General features: G+C 45.0%; 1 protein-coding gene across 2 annotated transcripts in view; it reads left to right on the top strand.

Moving 5' to 3' along the window:
- The window catches only part of NCOA6 (nuclear receptor coactivator 6), a 38,001-nt gene extending 19,823 nt beyond the window's left edge, over positions 1–18,178 (top strand). Inside the window, exons 10-15 of one of the 2 annotated variants that reach the window (XM_082326169.1) lie at positions 3,565–3,686; positions 4,586–7,573; positions 9,213–9,281; positions 11,228–11,264; positions 13,938–14,086; positions 17,308–17,922. In XM_082326169.1, coding sequence (XP_082182295.1) covers positions 3,565–3,686; positions 4,586–7,573; positions 9,213–9,281; positions 11,228–11,264; positions 13,938–14,086; positions 17,308–17,354 — 3,412 coding nt within the window. In that variant the 3' untranslated portion in view covers positions 17,355–17,922. Of the gene's footprint in view, positions 1–3,564; positions 3,687–4,585; positions 7,574–9,212; positions 9,282–11,227; positions 11,265–13,937 lie in introns of both variants that reach the window. The other variant, XM_082326168.1, reaches the window with a different exon arrangement.
- Positions 18,179–19,923: the final 1,745 nt, after the last annotated feature.

The following is a 19,923-nucleotide window of genomic DNA, read 5'->3' as shown; positions in this document are numbered from 1 at the left end:
CTTGTGTGGAAATAGAGCTAATTTGATAAATGTGCTAAAAATGATTCTGTTTTTTTCTTAGAAATCATTTCTGAGATGTAATAATATAGTAACAAAAGTACCATTAGTCATATGGTTTGTAGGCTGAGCCATATTGGAATGTGAACAGGGTAAGTGAGCTATTGAAAGAGTTTATTCAGCTGAGTCTAAAATAGTTTTAAGGGTTTGCTTAATTGAGCAGCTCAGCATTGGAATGAAAACCAAGACATTCTGGAAAAGTAGATTGTTGAGAAATGATTGCGTCTGCTCCTGAACCTGAAGACTGTAGGTAATGGGATGTAAACAGAGGAAAAAGATGCTAGGTGAAATGTGACTGTAGGTAAAACGTGTTGGTTAATTCTATTAAATACGTGCACAGACGAACAGTTGTTTAATGCTCCCCTGGGCACAGGCCATAAGCGTCCTGTGCACGGGTAGAACAGAAACAACGCGCTCGGTAACATCGCCGCCGGCGTTCAGGCTCGCGGTACCCAGTGCGAGGGGAGATGTGCGGCGGCGACGTGCGCGTAGCGAACAGCACTGCAGGACAAAGAAGTTTTTTCTCAACCAGATTCAGAGAGCTTTCAGCTGTAGGTCTCGAGGTGACAGTCCCCCGTACGCGTGGGCAGCGAAACTCGTTAGCATCAGAGGACGAGTGCTTTTCTATCAAAGCAAAAGTTGTCGCGGGGCATTGTACCGTGTTGGCAGGCCTGGTTCTGCTTGCACCTGTACTGCAATTTTATTTTTGCACACCTTATTTCAGCATCCACAGCCCGTTTTGGTTTTTTGTTTTGTTTTGTTGGGTTGGTTTTTTGGTTTTTGGTTTGTTTTGGGGTTTTTTTTGGTCTTCTGGAGTTCTCCCTTCACCCTGACGAAGGGTTTTGTACCTGAAGGTTGTGCTTGAGAATGCAGCTGGTGGAGCAGAGGGTTCACTTATGACAATCTATACTGTACCTAATGCGCAGATGGTTTGGGTTTTTTACATCCAGAGCAATAGGAAAGAAGAACGAATACAGAATATTTGTCCCTCTCACACAGACTTCTCATCCTGCTTGTTATTCGTATTCAGAATTTCGGCTTTTTTGATGAGTGGTGGTTGCTAAATATGCCCAGTGAATTTCAGCTACATTCAGAATAAAAGCTATGTTTAAATTTCCCAGCAATTACAGCCGCAGCCTTTCCTACAATAACTGCTCTTTGCTAGCAAGCCAGCCCCCTGCCTGCTGGGCAGGGTTTGTACAGCTGGCCCGATCAGACCTGTCTGGCAGGAGATGTTTTCTGAGAATCGATTTTGCACCACGATTGTCTTCTAGGTTAAACCTGTTTGTGCAGGGATGCTCTGCATCGGCTTTTTATCTGATCTTTAACTGTAGCGGTTTTAATCTCCCACCATTCTAAAGAAATCATAAACGGCAAAATTACAAATGTAAGATTGTATTCACAATTTTAGGCGGTTATTCCAGTTCACGTTGCTGGCACCTACATCAAAGGCTGCAGCTCCTCTGGGGGATTTTGCTGCCAGGATTTTTGTTGATTTGTGGCTGCTAATGTAATGCTTCTGGGGCGTGTGTATGCATTTTGCCAGTTTTCATCGAATTTACTGGTCGAGGCACATAAGCCTACGAGAACTGCATTGCAGAAATTGGTGGTGTGCTGGATTAGACAAAAGGTTCAGCTCCAAACCCTTCCCTTGGCAATAGTTGCCCGCTCAGCAGCAGTGCTTGGAACGGTTCTGTGTTTGCCCCGGTTCCTACCGTTCTTCTCTCCTGGGTTATGTTCTCCCCAGTTTTGACCCAGGAACATTCAGGGACTCTCAAGTCACGCGCTGCTTTTTGAAGGGTGGTTAGGTGGTTAACAGGACGTTAGGACAGGCCTGGGTCTCTCCGTGTTGGCTGTACGGATGCCAGAAACGGTTACTCTCAAGTACAATGAAATAAGATAGATCTCTCCGCCTTTACATACTTCAAGTTCTTATTTTGCTGAAAATTTCTTTTGTCCTTGGCATTTCTGCATGATTCTGCCTCGCTTTGTTGGCAGTGGGCTTATTTTGATGTGTTTCATTTTAACTCAGAGCTTTTATTACATAGATCTCCCTACAGCCTTCATATATTCATGAAGCCGATAAGCAGTTAAGGTCTCTTATGTTCATGTCTCTTTATCTTACGTCCTCTGACCATATATATTGATAGCTATAGAAACTTGGTTTTTTCTAAGTCTGCAAATCTGTCTTCGTTCAGTGGAAGTATTGGGCATTGAATCTGAACAATTTTAAATTGTCCTAGAGGGTCCCCTGGAGAAGGACTTGGGGCTACTGGTGGATGAAAAACTGAATGTGAGCCGGCAACGTGTGCTTGCAGCCCAGCAAGCCAAGCGTGTCCTGGGCTGCATCCCCCGCAGCGTGGGCAGCGGGGCGAGGGGGGGATCCTGCCCCTCTGGGGAGACCCCCCGGAGCCCTGCGTCTAGCTCGGGGGTCCTCAGCACGGGAAGGACATGGAGCTGTTGGAGCGGGGCCAGAGGAGGCCACGAAGGTGATCAGGGGCTGGAGCAGCTCTGCTGCGAGGACAGGCTGAGAGCCGGGGGTGCTCAGCCTGGAGCAGGGAAGGCTGCGGGCAGACCTTCCAGCAGCCTCCCAGTGCCCGAAGGGGCCTGCAGGAAAGCTGGGGAGGGACCTGTTCCAAGGGCCCGCAGTGACAGGACAAGGGGCAATGGCTTTAAACTGAGAGAGGCAGATTCAGATGAGATACAAGGAAGAAATTCTCCACCATGAGGGCGGTGAGGCGCTGGCACAGGCTGCCCAGAGAAGCTGGGGCTGCCCCATCCCTGGCGGTGTCCAGGGCCAGGTTGGACGGGGCTTTGAGCACCCTGGTCTGGTGGAAGGTGTCCCTGCCCACGGCGGGGGGCTGGAACCAGATGATTTTAAGGTCCCTTCCAACCCAAACCGTTCTGTGATTCTATGATCACTTACAGAGCCTCAGCATCCCACAAAGGTCTGTGCTCCGGCGGGTGACTTAAAATGTCTGATATGCGAGTGTGTTTTTGCTGCGATGTTAAGAGAGGTCTCTGATACCCTGAGCTAGTCACTTCTGGGTGCGATACTGGAAGAAACGGTGCTACCATTAAAATCAATTTCTGTGCATCTACCCATGATACGTACTTATGTATACAGATGTCACAGCAGTATTACAGGGAAGCCTATTTAGTTTAAATATATATACCTCTATCATTTGGAATAGCCATTGGCATTCTCTTAGTTATAAAACTCAGATTCAAGGCAGAAACAAAGGAAAGAAACGTTTTAGATCAGTAGAGCAGCAGGCACGTTGTTTCCCTTTCGGCAGTATTTAAGGCCCAGGAGTGACTGTCAGCAGACCTGGGCTCTGTGTTCAGGTTTGTCGTGTTACGCCGGAGGTAGCGGCACGTTTTAGTGAGGTACTTGCGGGTCTGTGAAAAGTGCTAGGAATTAGTTACCTGAGTACTTAGTTAGGGAAGCAGAAGTCAAACACTGATGTGAGGGCTGGATCTTAATTGCAATTATTTTTCTTTCAGTTCTTCAGAGCCACGTCCAGCTGGCCTGGAGGAGAGTGATCAGTCGTCGACGTCTGGAGAACAAGGAATGAATTTAGATAATTCAGGCCCTAAACTTTCAGAGTTTGCAAGTAGGCCACCAGGTAGTAGGATTTTTCTGTGGATTATCTGAATGTAATAACTGTAGGAGAGCTTTTAACTGATCTTTGTGACCGTTCTGTTTTATTTGTGTTATCACACATTCAAGTCCAAAGCTTTTTTTTCCTCCTAGTAACTAATTGGTACCATTGTTTAAGTGTTTTCTTTGAATTAGCTCAAAATGAAGAGGTGGCCACATTCTCATATATCACCCTGCAGGTATCATGTTGAATACTGTAGTTATTCAGCAATAACATAATTGATAGAAAATTCTGTATTTCTGGCTGTAGCACAGACTGATGCCTTAAAAGTTTAGCATTAACCAATAGCTGATTTTTCAGAATTAAGAAATAGATGTTGCAGTTGAAATTATCCTTTCCACATAGGGGAATTAAATCCAAAGTCTGCAAAAGAATTTGTATTGTAAGCCACAGAGGTGGTTCTTAGCACCGTTTTTGGCCAAGTAATACACGGCAGATTCTGCTTTGTACACTAGAAAGTGCCAGGTCTGTAGCAGGTATGCTGGTCCGTGTCCCACAGGGCCTGTCAAACTCGTAAGTTGGTTTTAAGGAGTATTAATTAGTGAAGGTCCAACTCTGCATTTGAGAGCAAGCCCATGGACAGCTGCAGAGACTTCTCAGGTGGCATGAATCTGGAGCTGATATGATACACTAAGAGATCTCCAATTAAATGTCATGCAAGTCAGTCATACATTAAGTAAAAGCATTTTTAAGAATTAAGTACAATATGTGTTTTTTTTGTAAAGCCTGCTTCATTAATGTGGCTCTTGCATAAGATAAATAGGCTCCTGGCTATACTTCCTATCTGATCCTGTTCATTACAGAAATTCTGCTGTCTCTGATCTTTGGCTGGTTTTAATGAATGTATCATCTTGTCGTCTTAGGTTATCCATCTCAGCCGGTGGAACAAAGACCACTCCAGCAGATGCCACCTCAGCTCATGCCACATACGCAGCAGCCGCAGCCACAGCAGCAGCAGCCACAGCCGCCACCACAGCAGGCCCAGGCACCACCGCAGACACCGCAGCAGCAGCAGCAGATGATGATGATGCTTATGATGCAGCAGGATCCCAAATCAGTCAGGCTTCCTGTACCACAAGGAGTTCACCCACCCAGAGGGCCTCTGAATCCAGATGCTCAACGAATGCCAGTGCAGCAGAGTGGTAACATGCCAGTAATGGTTAACCTCCAAGGTCCTGGATCGGTGCCTCCATCTCCTGATAAACAAAGAATTTCCTTGCCAGGCAATCCTCCTCTGGGAAATAATGCAAGAAAAATGGTTTATCAAGATAATGTACAGAATCCTTCCAGCTCACCCCTTGGAGAGGTTTCATCAGTATCCTCCCTTCCAGAAGGAGGCGGAGCTGAAGGCCCCCCAGCATCAGGAGCTCAGAATAATTTGACATCTCATTTAGTAGTTTCACAGAACCAATTAATGATGACGGGACCCAAACCTGGACCATCCCCACTTTCAACTGCCCAAGGTGCAAGTCCCCAGCAGCAGTCTAATTCTCTGCCTAGCGCTCTTACGCACCATTTTCCAAATGTTGCCACCCCATCACAAACTTCAAGGCCTAAAACCCCAAACAGAGCAAGCCCAAGGCCATACTATCCTCAGACTCCTAATAACCGTCCACCTAGCACAGAACCGTCAGAAATCAGCTTGTCTCCAGAGAGACTCAATGCTTCTATAGCTGGTCTGTTCCCTCCCCAGATAAATATTCCTTTACCTCCCAGGCCTAATCTCAATAGGGGATTTGATCAGCAGGGTCTTAATCCCACTACTTTGAAGGCCATTGGACAAGCCCCATCAAATCTCACCATTAACAATCAGTCTAGTTTTGCTGCCCCACAGTCGCACAAATTGGAAGGCGTGGTCATTAATTCAGGAAAACAAACCAACACTGGAGGAACAAAGAGAGCAAGTCCAAGCAACAGTCGAAGATCCAGTCCTGGATCCAGTAGGAAAACTACACCAAGCCCTGGCAGACAGAATTCAAAAGCAGCTAAATTATCATTGACAACTCAGCAGAATCCATCTCTCTTGCAGAACATGGAATTACAAAGAAATATGATGGCTGGTCCCTCTTCTTTGCCAACGCCTGTGACTACAAGTTTTCAAAATAATAACATGCTAAGTAATCAGAATCCTGCAATTTCGGTACCTGCTATGACTGGCATTCCTGAAGACAATAAAGAGAGCCTTAGTGTGCCTCAAGATAACGAGTGTCAAAGTGCACAAGGTGTCCAAGGTAACAAAGACCAGCCCAGTATTGAACTGAAAGGTATCCCTACTCCAGAAATGAAAATGTTGGTTCCAGAAGAACAGTCAAAAAAAGATGGGCAAGCCTTAGACACCAGTAAGCTTCCAGTCTTGGAGGAAAGTAAAACCATGGTATCTCCAGCTATGAGGGAGGCACCAACTTCTTTAAGTCAACTTCTCGATAATTCTGGGGCTCCTAACGTAACCATTAAGCCCCCTGGGCTGACTGGTCTTGAAATGCCACCAATAGTCACCACTGGTGAGGAGCTAAAGAAGATAGCTGTCATCCCTCCACTGCAAGATTCATCCTCGAGCAAAGAGCCATGTAATTCGCTTAGCTTGCCTCAAAATAACGAGCCCTGTTCAAATCCAGGGCACCAGGAACTGGGAGAAATAAACTCAAACGTGGCACAGGGTGTTCCTCCAGTAATGCAAAGGCCTGTCAGCTCTTCTTCTATTTCAGGTCCTTTACCCCCTAACCAGATAACAGTTTTTGTAACTTCAAACCCTATTACATCTTCTGCTAATACATCAGCACCGTTGCCATCTCACTTGCAACCTGCGTTAGTGTCGACTGTTGTCACAATGCCCAACGTAGGGAACAAAGTTATGGTTTCTGAGGGACAGTCAACAGTTCAGTCTAACGCCCGGCCACAGTTTATTACACCCGTTTTTATAAACTCATCGTCGATAATTCAGGTTATGAAGGGCTCTCAGTCAAGTACGATTCCAGCAGCCCCGATGACTTCTAACTCTAGTCTAATGCCTCAGTCGGTCGCGGTTGTTGGTCCTTTGCATATACCGCAGAATATAAAGTTCTCCTCCGGGCCCGCTCCTCCCAGCACGTCATCCAGCAGCCCTGTTTCTAGTATTCCCACCAGCAGGCCACTGGTTCTTAATCCCTTGGCACCTCCTATTCAGCTGCCTTCTCCCGCTACAACTTCTTCCAGTGTCCCTTCACATCTTCCTGCTCAGCAAGTCAAAGACTTCAGCCCAGAGGAGACTTCTTCTCAAAGCGGTGGGTCGAGTGACCAGTGCTCTGTTACAGCAACGCAGTCTGGACCTGTTGTTTCGCCTCTTCTTACGAGTAGTCCAGGATCTGGGAACAGACGCAGTCCTGTGTCATCGAGCAAGGGAAAGGGAAAAGTAGACAAGATTGGCCAACTCTTGCTGACTAAAGCATGCAAGAAAGTCACTGGCTCCCTTGAGAAAGGGGAAGAGCAATATGCTTTGGATGGAGAAGCAGAAGGTCAGGGGCTAGAAACGTCGGTCCCAAATAGTTTGGGAACAGAGCAATCACCAGCAGAACTAGATAATAAAACTGTGACGCCTCCAGCACCCAGTCTTATAAAACAGAGCACTTCTGGGCCTGGCAGTTCGAGTGTCAGCACTGCGGCTGCTGCTCCTGCCTCCGCGTCTCCAGGCGCATCGACAAGCACTCCTCCTACGAGCGTACTGTCGGTTGTAACCACACCCGCGGTCCCGGACCTCGCACCTGCAGCGCCAAGCACTAATGGTAGTAACCACGGCGGTTTACCAGCTGAGCAGACTGGGGTTGGTGTGGTGGAGGAAAAAGCAGGAGCGCATCAGGAGCTGCTACAAAGTGCAGGTAAGTCCAGTGCTACCCTGCGTAAATGGGAGAAATGAGGTTGCTTTTGTAAACTTCCTAGGTGCTTTCTTCCATGAACGTAATAAAATATAGACACTGTAGCCAAGGCTGACCACTGCTTTTTTGTTTCTAATATCTGAGTGAAACACAGGCTTGTATTTCACTAAGATTCACGTTTCGGTGTTTTATTTCAGTTTCCATTTACTGCTTAAATGAGGTATTTGTCAGGAACACATGGTGCAGTAACAGAGGAGTGACTTCACGTAACTGTTAGAAGTGGGTAGAAAAAGTGGATGTATCAGTACTGACAAAAGTAATGCTTAAGGTGCCTTTTATACTGGTGTCCTGCTTCAGTTTTGCCAGAGACTTTTTGTAACTTGTTCCAATTTATTGACTTAATTATGATATTTTGAGTTAATCTCAATAATACTAGTTCCCTCTTTGAATAACCTTAGCCCTCTAGGGAAATAGCTGAATAACCTCCAGAAGGAAAAAAAAAAAAAAAAAAACAAAAAAAAAAACCAAACCAGCCATGTCTAGGGAAAAATTAAAATGCTTATTTCAGAGAAATACCTGAAAAAGTGATTATAAGTGAGTTGCACCCAATTCAAAAACATAAAATGCCTTCCCATCTGAACTGTTTTCTCCTTTACTATTTTAATTTGAGCATCTGACAGACTTTATTTATGACATTGCGGCTATTTCTTAATGCCATTTTAAATCTATTGAAAATGGTGTGGAAATAAACCCATCGCTCTTGAAGTAAGCTGTCTGAATCCATCGTGAATTTAGACACAGAAGATAATGAAAGGCAAAATCTACAGAAGTCAGTGGAACGGAGAACTTCAGCTTGGATGTGACTTCCCTGTGGCTATTAGATGTATGTTGTAGCCATAGATCTAGTTGGGTTTTTTTTTTCTAGTTTTCCACTAGAAAATGGAACTGTTTACTTTGAGCCTTGCAGAAGGAATTCTGGTTTGTTAGGAAGAAAACGGAAGTGGATATTCTTTATTTAAACAGCAATGTTTAACTTTTTGTCATGTTCTCCCTAAGTTCATTATCACATATAAGAGAAGACTAGAAAGCATTAGCCCAACAAGAATTGTTGTTACATCTTCTTTTTTTTTTTTTTTAACTTGGCAACCTAAGAAATGTTAAGTCACATCATCTCATTGCCAAAGGACTTCAAGGGAGCCTCTGGAGCATGTTTGCACTCTTGCAATTTAATTGAGAGAGCGAGGGCATTGATTCATGAACAAAGATGCTGGTTTTCCCCAGAGCTTCTGCTGAAATGAGCGTTAAACTGAGAGAGACCAAACTCTCTGACTTCTAGGACTTTAATTTCTCAGTCTGGTGAAAAACTGACGTTTATAAATGTGTTTTGTGATACTGAACTTCATGACTCATTCTAGTTGGAGAAAACTTGCTTGGGATAGTTTTGGCAGAGTTTTATGTAAAACTGGGGAGGTGTGTGTGGTGGGGGGAAAGTAGAGGGTACGTTAAAAAAATTGCATCTGTAAATGAGAAAATGGAGATAGCTGGAAGATAGAGCATTTTGTAAAAGAAGCCAGATCGCACAACAGAAAATTCTTGTGACTCCCTTTGAAAATAATGCTTTTTCCCTCCACTTCTATTCTAGCATCCTCTCAACATTTAACACAGAAAAAAAGTTCAGTTGCAACATCAGAAAGTACTGTTCAAAGAACAGGTAAATCTTACTTTGGAAAAGCAGAATATAGGTGAACTAAACTCTTTATGTTTGTAACTGCAAATGCATTTAGCTTAATGCATATTTACTGGTCACTAATGTGCTCGGTAGTTTGGGGGTTGGAGAGGGGGTGGTTATTTGTGCTTTTGGGATTGCTTTTCTTTGTTAGATACATTATGCCTTAGAAGTCCCCAAAGCCTTGCTGGAGATTCAGTATGGGATCAAGTAAAACAAATTACAAAGAATCACCAAGGCAGTTTTTAGATATTCAGTCATAAGCTGGAGGGACTGGATTTGTAATGATATGTTGTGTTTGAGTTTTGAGGTTCTATTAAGAGCGAATAGGAGTTTTTCTTTTATATGGGATGCTTCTGAAAATATTTTCAAAAGCCGTGCTGGGAATATAAGTTTTAGAGTTGTAACCGTTTTTTTGTCTGTTCAGCTTTTAACGAACCCTCAGCAGCGTTGCGAGGATGGAGCCCTGGCAGATGACGTTTTGTTGTCGCCATCTATTATCGTGGTGTTTCACCACCAATTCTGTGCTGGTTTAAAAAAGCAGTTTCCAAGAGGAGTGGGGAGAATGGATAGACGTGGACTTGCGCATGGGAAGCGCCACTCTCCATCAGTTTGCCATCTCTAATGTGCTTAGGAGTAGAGCTTTCAGAAAGTAAAAACTGTACTGAATTGCTTTCTCTGAACTTCCACTTAAACAACGGCGTTCAGGCAGCCTGTCGATTTGCATCCGGCGCGCTGCCCCGGCGCTGACGTGGCTGCGTTGGGCAGTTCCTGCTGGGGGAAGCACTGACGTTATCGGGTTTTACTATTGAATATTCTCCCTGTTCAAATTTGGGCAGAAAGCAAAGTAACTCTTTCCTTATGTTGCTTAGTCTGTTTTTCTTCTGTTACCAAGGCATCTGTGTTTCCCAGAGGGTGCTATAAACACTTACACCAAAGATAAGGGGTATTTGCCATAAGGGGACAGATGTTATCTGTTTTCTTTCTTTTTTTACACCTTTATTCCTTGTGCACACTCTACCAAGCTTTGGGTACTAAACTGATCTTAAAGGCAAAGCCGGAGTTTTGTGCGGCGCTGCCCAAAGGTGGTCGGGTGTTCAGGGGTGCGACGCAGGACGCGTTAGGCGATGGGGCAGACAAACGTGAGGTCATACATTACGCTGTAATGGTAATCCCTAAACCAGCGGCAGTTTCTCACGAGAGGTGCTGTGCTTAGGTATAGATGCTCCCTCTCTACAAAGGATCTGGTGGATATGGGGAGAATTAGAAGATGGACAGTAAAAAGATTAGAAATCTTATATGATGAAAAGGAGAGCTGTTTACTGTGGTGAAGACTCACAAGGAGACCTGATCTGTATGAGTAAAATCACTATGAGAGAGAGAGAGAAAGAAGGCGGGTCAGACTTATCTTTACATCGTCTCCCAAGAGATTTTTTTTTTTTTTTCCCCTCAATTCAGTAGAAGTATAAGTGGGCTTCAGAAAATTGTCTTCCCTTGCATTAGAAGATATTGCTGTGAGAGGTGGTTGGGTTAAGGCAAAATTTTACATGCATAATAGATCCAGATTAGTATTTTTAAGGTTTAAACTAATAAAACCTAGGAGTTTTAGAAGTAATAAACTGTCTAAAATGGAAGTTAACGAAGGGAGAGGACTGTAGCCCTTGTCTGGACGTTTCTCTACAGTTTTCTTCTGCAGGGTTCCTTTTAACTTCCCTCTGGCTTAGCCGGTGCAGGCCATAATCAGAAGGAGCACTTGGCTGATGTGGTGCTTTGTTTGATACGCCAGCTTGCTTTGCTTTGAGAGAAACGACAGATGAGAGAAGTTTGTTCTTCAGACCTAATACATAATGCGAAAAATGTGAGCGAGTCGTGCCTTGTCAGCGGGTATGTACATCTACAGCAGACTTTAAAATTATCTTTTTCTCTTGTAGAACTTGAAACAAATGCTCCAGTAGTTGCTGGTCAAAGGTAAGGAGATAGTTTGTGTAGATTCAGAGTAGATATAGCTTTCGTGGGAGGAAGTCCCTTTCTCTTTGCTTCAATTGCACAACTTCTGCTACTGCTTTTCATTTTCTTGTTCATACCCTTTCTGTCCTGCTAAGAAATGGGGCTAGTTGAATGTTTCAAAACATTGCTGAAATGCAGAATGCAAGGTCACTTCTTCCCGTGTCTGTCTTCGTGCTTTGGGCAGTGTTTCCTCTTATCCCTTCAGGCCTGAGCGTTTCACGTCCTGGAAGGGTCTTCATGGTTCCACTGTTCAATGCTTCCTGAAAACAAATCAAAACTAAAACCCCCAAAGCTTGCAGCTTAGCTGTCATGTGAATTTTTGTTTTCTGAAAGTCTTTCTAAAGTTTGTTGTTCTTCTGCCTTTGTTGCTGTTTTCTCCAGATTTCCTCTGTGTTTGTTTGTTGACACTTTGCCGAAACCTGATAGGAAAGCCAGGTAGAAACTTCATCTTGTCCCAATTAAGACATTCCGTAATTAAAAGATCAAATTTCAAATGGCTGTGTTCTGCCAAAAGAAAATGTCGTTTCCAAGATCTGTTTCTGTTAGATTCTAAACCCTCCAGGCTCTTAAACTCCGTGGAGGCAGCTGTAACGGCAGACCTTCGTAAGGTTTTTGGGTAACTGCTGGCACAGCTGGCCGGGTTTTGGATGCTGCCCTCGGCAGTGGAGGCATCCCCTGAGCCAGGGCACGAGGTGCGATTCACTCGCTTGCTGCATCAGCAAATAAGGCAGCATCGTCTTTTGTACGGGAGGTAATGCAATCCACTTTCTCAGATCAGGAATGATGCTGAATTGAATGTTTAACTATAGTTACCTTCACGTGGATTGGGATCTTTCTAGTTATATCAGAGATGAACTGAAATTTCACGACAAGTTTTTTTTTAGGGTAGAATTTTTCTAAAAAGCTGAAGGTGCAACACTTGGCAGATGAGCGGATTCTCCAGATGAAGTGTCCTTGCGTGTCCGTTCTCCAAACTCATTCAGCACATCAAATTACCCAAGTGCATTTCTGTTTGGGTTTTTCTAGACTGGTGCTTTTCTGAGCAAGACCAGAAAAGGAGGACAGTTTTCAGGCAAACTGTGAATCTAGTGACGGCTGATACTCACAGCAGTCAGCTTTGAGCTCCTGGAGTTAAACGCCATGCGGTACAAACCTTAGAGGAACCTTGCAACCTACAAAGCACTGGAAATATTTTTACTTGGGCCAACTTGATTTCCTCCTATAAAAGGAGAGAAGTGATGTGTTGGTTCCTGTGAGACGATCCAAGCTATGGATTAGTCACTAGAATCTGTAAAAGTTATCTGTACTAACTGAACTTCAGCTGATGGTGCCCGTTTGCTCACCTCCGGGTATCCCCTGAAGAAGGTGGCTGTTGTTTCAGCTGCCCAGGTTACTCAGCAGAAGACCAGTTTGTGACCTGTTTGGGGATCAGTTTATGGATTGCCCATAGTACTTAGGGGGAAATAGATTTCAATATTTATTTTGTATCTGAGCCAATCCACGTGCTTCCATATTCTCCTCTCCTGTGTGTTTCCTCACTTGAGAATGTTCGTCTCTCCTCTCGTTGACAAACTGTGTTTTATTTCAGATATCTGTTACTTAAAACCACAAGTATTTGTAGTAGTTTTTCCTCTCGGAGCAGGGCTCCCTCTGAAACAGTGACGCTGTGGTGGAACCTCTGGCGCACGGGTCTGCTCTGTGTCTGCTCAGTCAGTTCTCCGATTAAGGCAGCCTGTCTTGAAATCTTGCAAGCATCATCCGAAGGGCGTGAAATGAGTTTTCTTTCTCCTTTTCCATTATCGGCAGAATAATTTATTTGATTAATTACTTACCTTTGAATTCACAGGAGATAAGTTTAGCTTAATCCACTTAGTCATTGGAAATTGTCTGGCATTAATGCATTAAGGAGAAAACGCCCAAACCTCAGGATGAGTTTACAGGGTTAAGAGTGATCAAATAAGGGAGGAGTTTAATAACAAAACGTGGCACTCCATTTATTGTCTCAGTGACAAGAAACGTGGATTTCCACACTACCTAAAATTATTTTTTTATGGCAGAAAAAGCTTTCTGTTATAAAAAAAAGATTTTAACTTCAAGCTTTAAGAAAGCTTGAAGAAAGTTTTAAATAAACCTTAAGCTTTTTAAGATGTGAAGAAATCACTTGGATCAATGGAGTTAGTCTTTTTAGTAAAAACACGGCATACTCACCGAAGAGTTCGTAATTCCTCCTTATGTTCATCTGCAATTTCACCTCTGTGTTCCCATACCGCAGCAGTCTCTAATGTAACTTGTTTGCTTTTCCTAGACTTCAGTAATGGTGGCACCTGTGGAAAACAGAGCAGACAATTTATAATGCATCTAATTTCTTGGTCTTCTAATGTTGAAAATATTCTCTTTGAGGACTTCTCAATTCTGTATCCTCTGATAATTTTTAATAGAAATGGACTATACTCTGGCTTACTCAGGTCATTCTTCATCTGATAAAACTTCTGGTATCTCTAGCATTTCATATCTTCAGTGCTAATAGTCCGGAACTGGTACCTGTGTCGGTCCATCCTCCAGCTTGTCTGAGTTGCATAGAAAAACATAATTCTTCTTACACTTCATCAGAAATATTTTGTCCCACTTTATTAGTAATGAGACAAAAGAGAATTGTGAAAAGTCTAAAACTCCAAATAGAAGAAATTCAAGAACAGAGGATTCTGCCGCTTCACAGGAAACTGTAGAGAATGGACAGCGCAAGAGGTCCTCCAGGCCAGCGTCTGCATCCAGCACTGCAAAAGGTAAAATGCACAGCCATCCTTTCTCTGGAGAGGGCAGGAATAACGTGCTTCCCCAAGTAATAACCCTTTCCATAACTGGCTCAGGACGGTGGGTTACAGCTTGCAAATGTGTGCTTTTAACTCTAGTTTCGATGATTTAGACACAGGTTGCTGTTGAAGTATTTACCAACATCTGTACTGGCAGTAAACCTTGTACGAATTTCCCGTGGTTCAGTTTGTGGAACTTGTTTTCTGCAGTACTCCTCAACGTAGCATTCGGCAAACTTGCCTAGTTGAAGTTTTGCATTCTCTTGGCAGAAATGTGTTGCCATTAAAAGGACTGTACTCAAGTAAAAAAGTGACTTTTTTTTTTTTTTTTTTTTTAACCCGAAGCCTGAAAGACACAAGACAAATGCTTAAGTCTTCCCAAGGGCACGGTCAGCTCTCACGCAGCCAAACGCTGTGGCTCAGGCACGCTCAGAACGCAGCCTGGAGCCTCGAGGAGCGCTGTGTGCTGGCGCACAGAGCCTCAGCTGTTCTTTCCAAGAGCATGTGAAATCCTAAAGTTACAGATATTAACCCATGGCATTAGCAGTTGCTGACGTGCCTTATTTCTACACAGGTTACAGTCTTTAACAAAGTATGCAGCGTTTGTGTGGTACGCACGGCAATTACCGGAATGCAGGGTCCGCGGTGCCGTTCTGCATTTCTGAAGCTAACTGTGTCAGCTCCTTATGTTTAAGGGTCAGAAAAATTCTGATGGATGAAAGTTGTGCGAGAGGGTAGAGAGAGACCGTCAAGAGGCAACATTCGACCAATATTTTAAAGATAAGATACAGAACAGAGGAGTATTAATATAAAATTATTATAAAAGGAAGTCAAGTTGAATTCAGCAACCATTTTCCATACTGAAGATACTAAAGTTTGATGGTAAGAATATTTGCATTTTAAGAGTTTCAGAGAAGACTTCCAGCTATACGTAATTGCGCAGTGACTCTCAAAGATTACGCAGAGGGACCTGTATGTTCTGCACTTTTATGGCTGCTGAATTTAATTAAATCTACTACCTGTGGCAGGATTGTGCAGAAGAATCTAAGTCTGTATTGTAAAAATAAATTCTCTTTCATGATTGTAAAGAAAAGTTTGAAAAATGTGAAGCCGATGTAAAATCGATTTGGTGATACCTTCCTGAGTTTGAGGGGATCTGAAGCGTGTGACCTGCCCCACATACTGAAATGAATAAACCTAAAGATGACAACCAGTGGCACGTCAAATTCTGGAAATGTGGGAACGTGAAAGTACTACAAATTTAAATAATACCAGAGCTCACTTAGGGGTTTTGTACTGACTGTGTTATTCGTTTACCTCTGTAAGTAAAATCATTGTCTTTAAAACATGCATCTGAAACTGCCGCAGTATCTAGGGGTTCTGCCTGAAAACACGGGTCCGGCTGGCCGTGGAGTACCGTGGGCTTTGAGTACCTCAGCTCCAGGCAAGCAACTGCCTACTGCCGAGCTGCAGAGAAGATGAGCAAACCAAGGCTCTCCTGCGGCAGGGGACAGGCCGGAGGGTGGGCGAGGTAGCTGAGGAGGCCTAACGAGGTTTGCCACTTGTGCCTACTCTGTTCTACGTTTTTATTAGTCAGTCATAGCTTAAGAAGGCACGCTTGTTTGTATGCTCCTGGCCTCTTCCTAGACACGGGCAGTTACGTTATCTGTGTCCTGAGAAACTTGCTAATCCATATTGAAGTGAATGCGGGGCCGGGAGAAGTTACCTTTTGAGATAGAGGCTGATTGAGGTCATTGTAAAAATGGCAATTAGGAGAAACCTCAGTGGAGCAGGGAGAGAGAAGTAGACTTGGACCAGTTCGTGTAGGAATTCCCTTGCTAGGCACCAGGAAGGAGGCAGAAGGATGACTGTAAGAGGAGAGGACACGCTGGAAGTCAGCCCGCGTCCGTGTGTACACGGCACGCTTCGGTGCGCAGGTTTTGGTTAGAAGCAGGCGAGGGAGATGCTGGCGATGCTCACAAGGGGCTGGGACAGGTACCGACCCCTGCTGAGCGCTGCCCCGTTGGTTCTCCCAAACGGAGACTTCAGCGGCGGCTGGGATGGCACAGCGAATGCTGCTGTGCCCGCGCTACTTCAAAGTAGCCTTGCTGCTCGGAGGGAGCTCCGGTGGCTGCAAGTCGTGCCTGGTAAGATGTTTCACTTCTGAAAACTGGTACTGTCTTGGTATTTTCCCTTTTTGGAGTACCTTTCTGGCAAGGGCTGTTTCACCATTTACCGTAGCTTCGAGTTTGTTAAATTTTGAAATGTTGAGGTTTTGGAGTACTTTGGGTTTTTTTAATGCAACATTTAACAGCCATGGAGTCGTACCGTTGCTTTTCTAGTTTTAGGTGTCTTGGAAACTTTTTTTCCCTTTTGACTCTTAAAATACACACAGCTCTAATAGCTTTTGGAAAATACTGTGAAGAGCCAAAGATACATTGCCAACATTTAAAATCACATTTTTAAAAAAAAAATCTAAAGATGCAAATACCCTTGGTCCTTACTCTCTTCCTTCTTTGTTTCGAAATGGAAACGTAGTGCCTTGGTAAGTGCACTGGAAAGGTCGCCTGCTGTCACTGTAGCTTCTGCGGGTGCCCGGGTTGTTCTGCGGCAGGGCTAGGTAACCTGTCTGTCTTTCTCTTCTCCTGTGAATCACAGCATGCGCCCGAGAGACTCCTTTTCTAACGACCTGACTTTCCAAGGACTCAAACAACTAGATTCTTAACTTGCGTGGCAGGCCCCAAAATATCTTCCTGAGTTTTTTTATAACACCATCTCCATGATGCTTGGGTCCGATGGCCGCGGGTTGTGCTGCTGTTTCAGGGAGGCTTCCCGCCGTGGCGCGGCTGAGCAAGCTGTGGCGTGTGGGGAACCGAAGTTAAGAACAGTTAAAAATACACGACTCTTATTTTTAAGGCTGTTACGTTAGGACTTCCTAAACGTTAAACTCGCAACGCTGGGCAATGGCGTCCTAGCAGAAGCTGGGGGACTCGGCGCTGTGTCGCTGCCGACGGCTGTCAGGGCAGGGGCTCCGCTCGTGCCGCCTCTTGCCAAGAGTCGGGGCTGCGGCAGCGCTGGTCCGCAGAGCTTTCCGCTCCGGTGTGATTTCGGAGAAATGAAAGGGCAATCTGTGCACCTCTGGTGAATGGCTTACCGACTTCGTATCCATGCTTTTTTTCTTCTCTTGATTTCAGAAACGAGTGCCAGTGCAATGCAGTCAAAAAGAAGAAAATCCAAGTAAATTACTGCATGGAAACATGAAACTTGTAAATGAGTGTGAATTTACCAATAGCAATTTTGAGCTGTGATTTTTCTTTTTTAAATAAAATTCTGTACAGTAAGTCATTTTAATATTATACTGTTCCCAATAAATGATTTTTTTCTAAGAAACAGATAAATAGCTATAAAAACGGGGTTCTTCTAAAACCCCCTGGATTTACAAAGTGAAGTCCAGGGTTAGCACATTAGGTTCATGTGTTTGTATGAAATGGAAGGGGAGGGGAAGACAATTGTAAATTTATTTGTTTCCACTTTTCATAAGCAAATTAGAATACAGGGTTGTCATTTTTAGGTATTAAAATAATGTATTGTGCTGTCGTTTAAGTACTGTATGTGAATAGCAGTAAGAGGGTTTATAAACAAACCCGATCTTGTTTGGAAATGTAAATAATTTTATTATATAGTAGATCTGATGTATTTGTTGTAGAAATGGACCAGTGAAACAAAAAAATAAATTTAAGGGTTTGTATAATGTGGAATCCCTCCTGCTCTAAATAAATGTTATTGTCCTACAGCTTGGGTTGTGGTATTATTAGCAGCCACAGCAGCATCGTTCCGAACAGGAAGATGGAAGGGATTATTTCGAGCTCTGGGCCTGCAAGCTCCTTATATGGAGCTTTAGAGGGGAATTTGTTTAACCGCAACCGAATTAACTGATGCGGCTGGTCTGGCGAAGCAAGGCCCGCTCCTGCCCTCGGGGCGCGCGCGGTGCCTGCAGAGCGAGGAGGCCCCGGAGACGGCGCTCCCCACGCTGCTCAGCAGGAACACACGGCAGAAAAAAATGCCGTATTAAATGGTTTGAAGACTTTCTGAAATGCGGTAGCCCGAAGTGTATTTATCTGGATGAGACCGCTGCCGTCAGCGGTGACGGGTTGGTTCGTCCTGCCGCGGAAGGTGGGTCAGCCTCTCTTCTGGGAAGCTCTCACGGTGAGCAACTGAGAGGCCGGTCTTTGCAGATTGCTTGTTGCTTTGTGCACAAATAGATACTTTTACCTTTTTTTCTTTTCTTACAGAATTTTAAAAACGTATTTATGTATCTCAAAAGGCTGATTAAATATAAATTGTCATTAAATATAAATTGTCACCTTTTATCATGACAGAAATTACCTGTTTGTGCACAAGGTAAGAGAGGCTGATGGCTCTGGTCCTCGCTGTCACGGTTTGGATGCTCCGTGTCTCTTGCATGGGAAAAGTTGGGTGTTGGTACGGGAAAGCCGCCTCCTCCCGCGCCCCGAGGGCCCCTCTTCTCCAGCCCCCGCTCGCGTCTCGTACTTTACAGGGGGAGGCGTGAAGTTGGGTTCCACAAAAAGTATTGTACATCCATGCATGCACATTTATGTATGCGTGTAGGTTTATAGATCCATGCATGCACATTTATGTATGTGTGTATGTATTTCTGTGTGTGCTCACACACAGGAGTATGGTCAATAGGAAGCAGTTTCTGAAATGGCCCGTTTTTACTGCTTCCATCCTCCACGTTGTGTTTCTTAGCCTTCACCTTCAGTGAGCCGGTTCACAAAATCGGCTTTATTCCACGTCAGTGTGTGCCAAGGACAAGGCCGGGTTGCCCCGCGCCTCTCCCAGGTCCTGGTGGGGAGGGAGCGGCCCCGTTGTGTTTTGCTGTTCGACGTCCTACCCACCGAGTCTGCCCGAAAGGCGGGGGCGAGTGTGCCGGTAACCCGGCGTTGGCCCTGCTCCCTGCCTGGCCTCGCCGCCATCGCTGCTCAGGTCAGTTGGGAGGTTTTGGAGAAAGGGGAGCTGGAAGGTCGTCTTCACAGACCTGCACCAAGAAACGAGGGGAAGAGAGGGGACGCACTCAGCTTTGCAGAAAACACCATGTCGGGGGAAGCGGATGAGGACAGGGTCACCGTTTACAGGGACATGGACCTGGGGAACGGAAAAATGCAAGATCCTACACCCGGGAAGGAGCCTTGGAAGGAGCCACGGACCCTGGTGCTGGTGCCCACTGATGTGCTTGGCTGGGGAGCAGCTCTGGTCGGAGCCCTCGAGGAGAGCAAGCTAAGCCCGGCTTAATGCAGCGAGGAGGGCTGCTGTACCGGGCCGCGCTAGATGAGCGTAGCCAGGAGGTAAGAGAAGCCATCACTCCCCTTCTCCTGGCACTTGTTAGACCACGTCTGGAGCGTTATCGCCAGTTTTCCACCACGTGCACACACACAGGGTGTTGATAACGTAGAGGGGACGCAATAGAGGGCTGCTGAGGTGGCCAGGGGCTGGGAACACCTGGCCCAAGAGGAGAGGTCGAGGGAGATGGGCTTCAGCACCTTTTGGGTACTGGAGAAGATGGAGCTGGGCTCTTATGGAGGTGGGTGCTGGGGGGGGGGGCACCACTAGAATAAATGGAAAAAGAGGAGGTTCTGGCTGGGTACAACAAAAAATTCTCCCTGGGGACAGCTGGGCACTGGAGCAGGGCTGAGAGAGGTGGCGGGCTCACGCTCTTGCAGATTTTCACGAATCAGCTGGACAAAGCCCTGTACGACGTGGTCTGAATTCGGTATTTGCCCTGCTGTGAG

The sequence above is a fragment of the Platalea leucorodia genome (genome assembly GCF_965183815.1).
Source record: "Platalea leucorodia genome assembly, chromosome: 13".
Lineage (NCBI taxonomy): Eukaryota > Metazoa > Chordata > Aves > Pelecaniformes > Threskiornithidae > Platalea > Platalea leucorodia.
The sequence above is the reverse complement of the archived record's forward strand: the minus strand, read 5'-3'. Positions and strand labels throughout refer to the sequence as shown.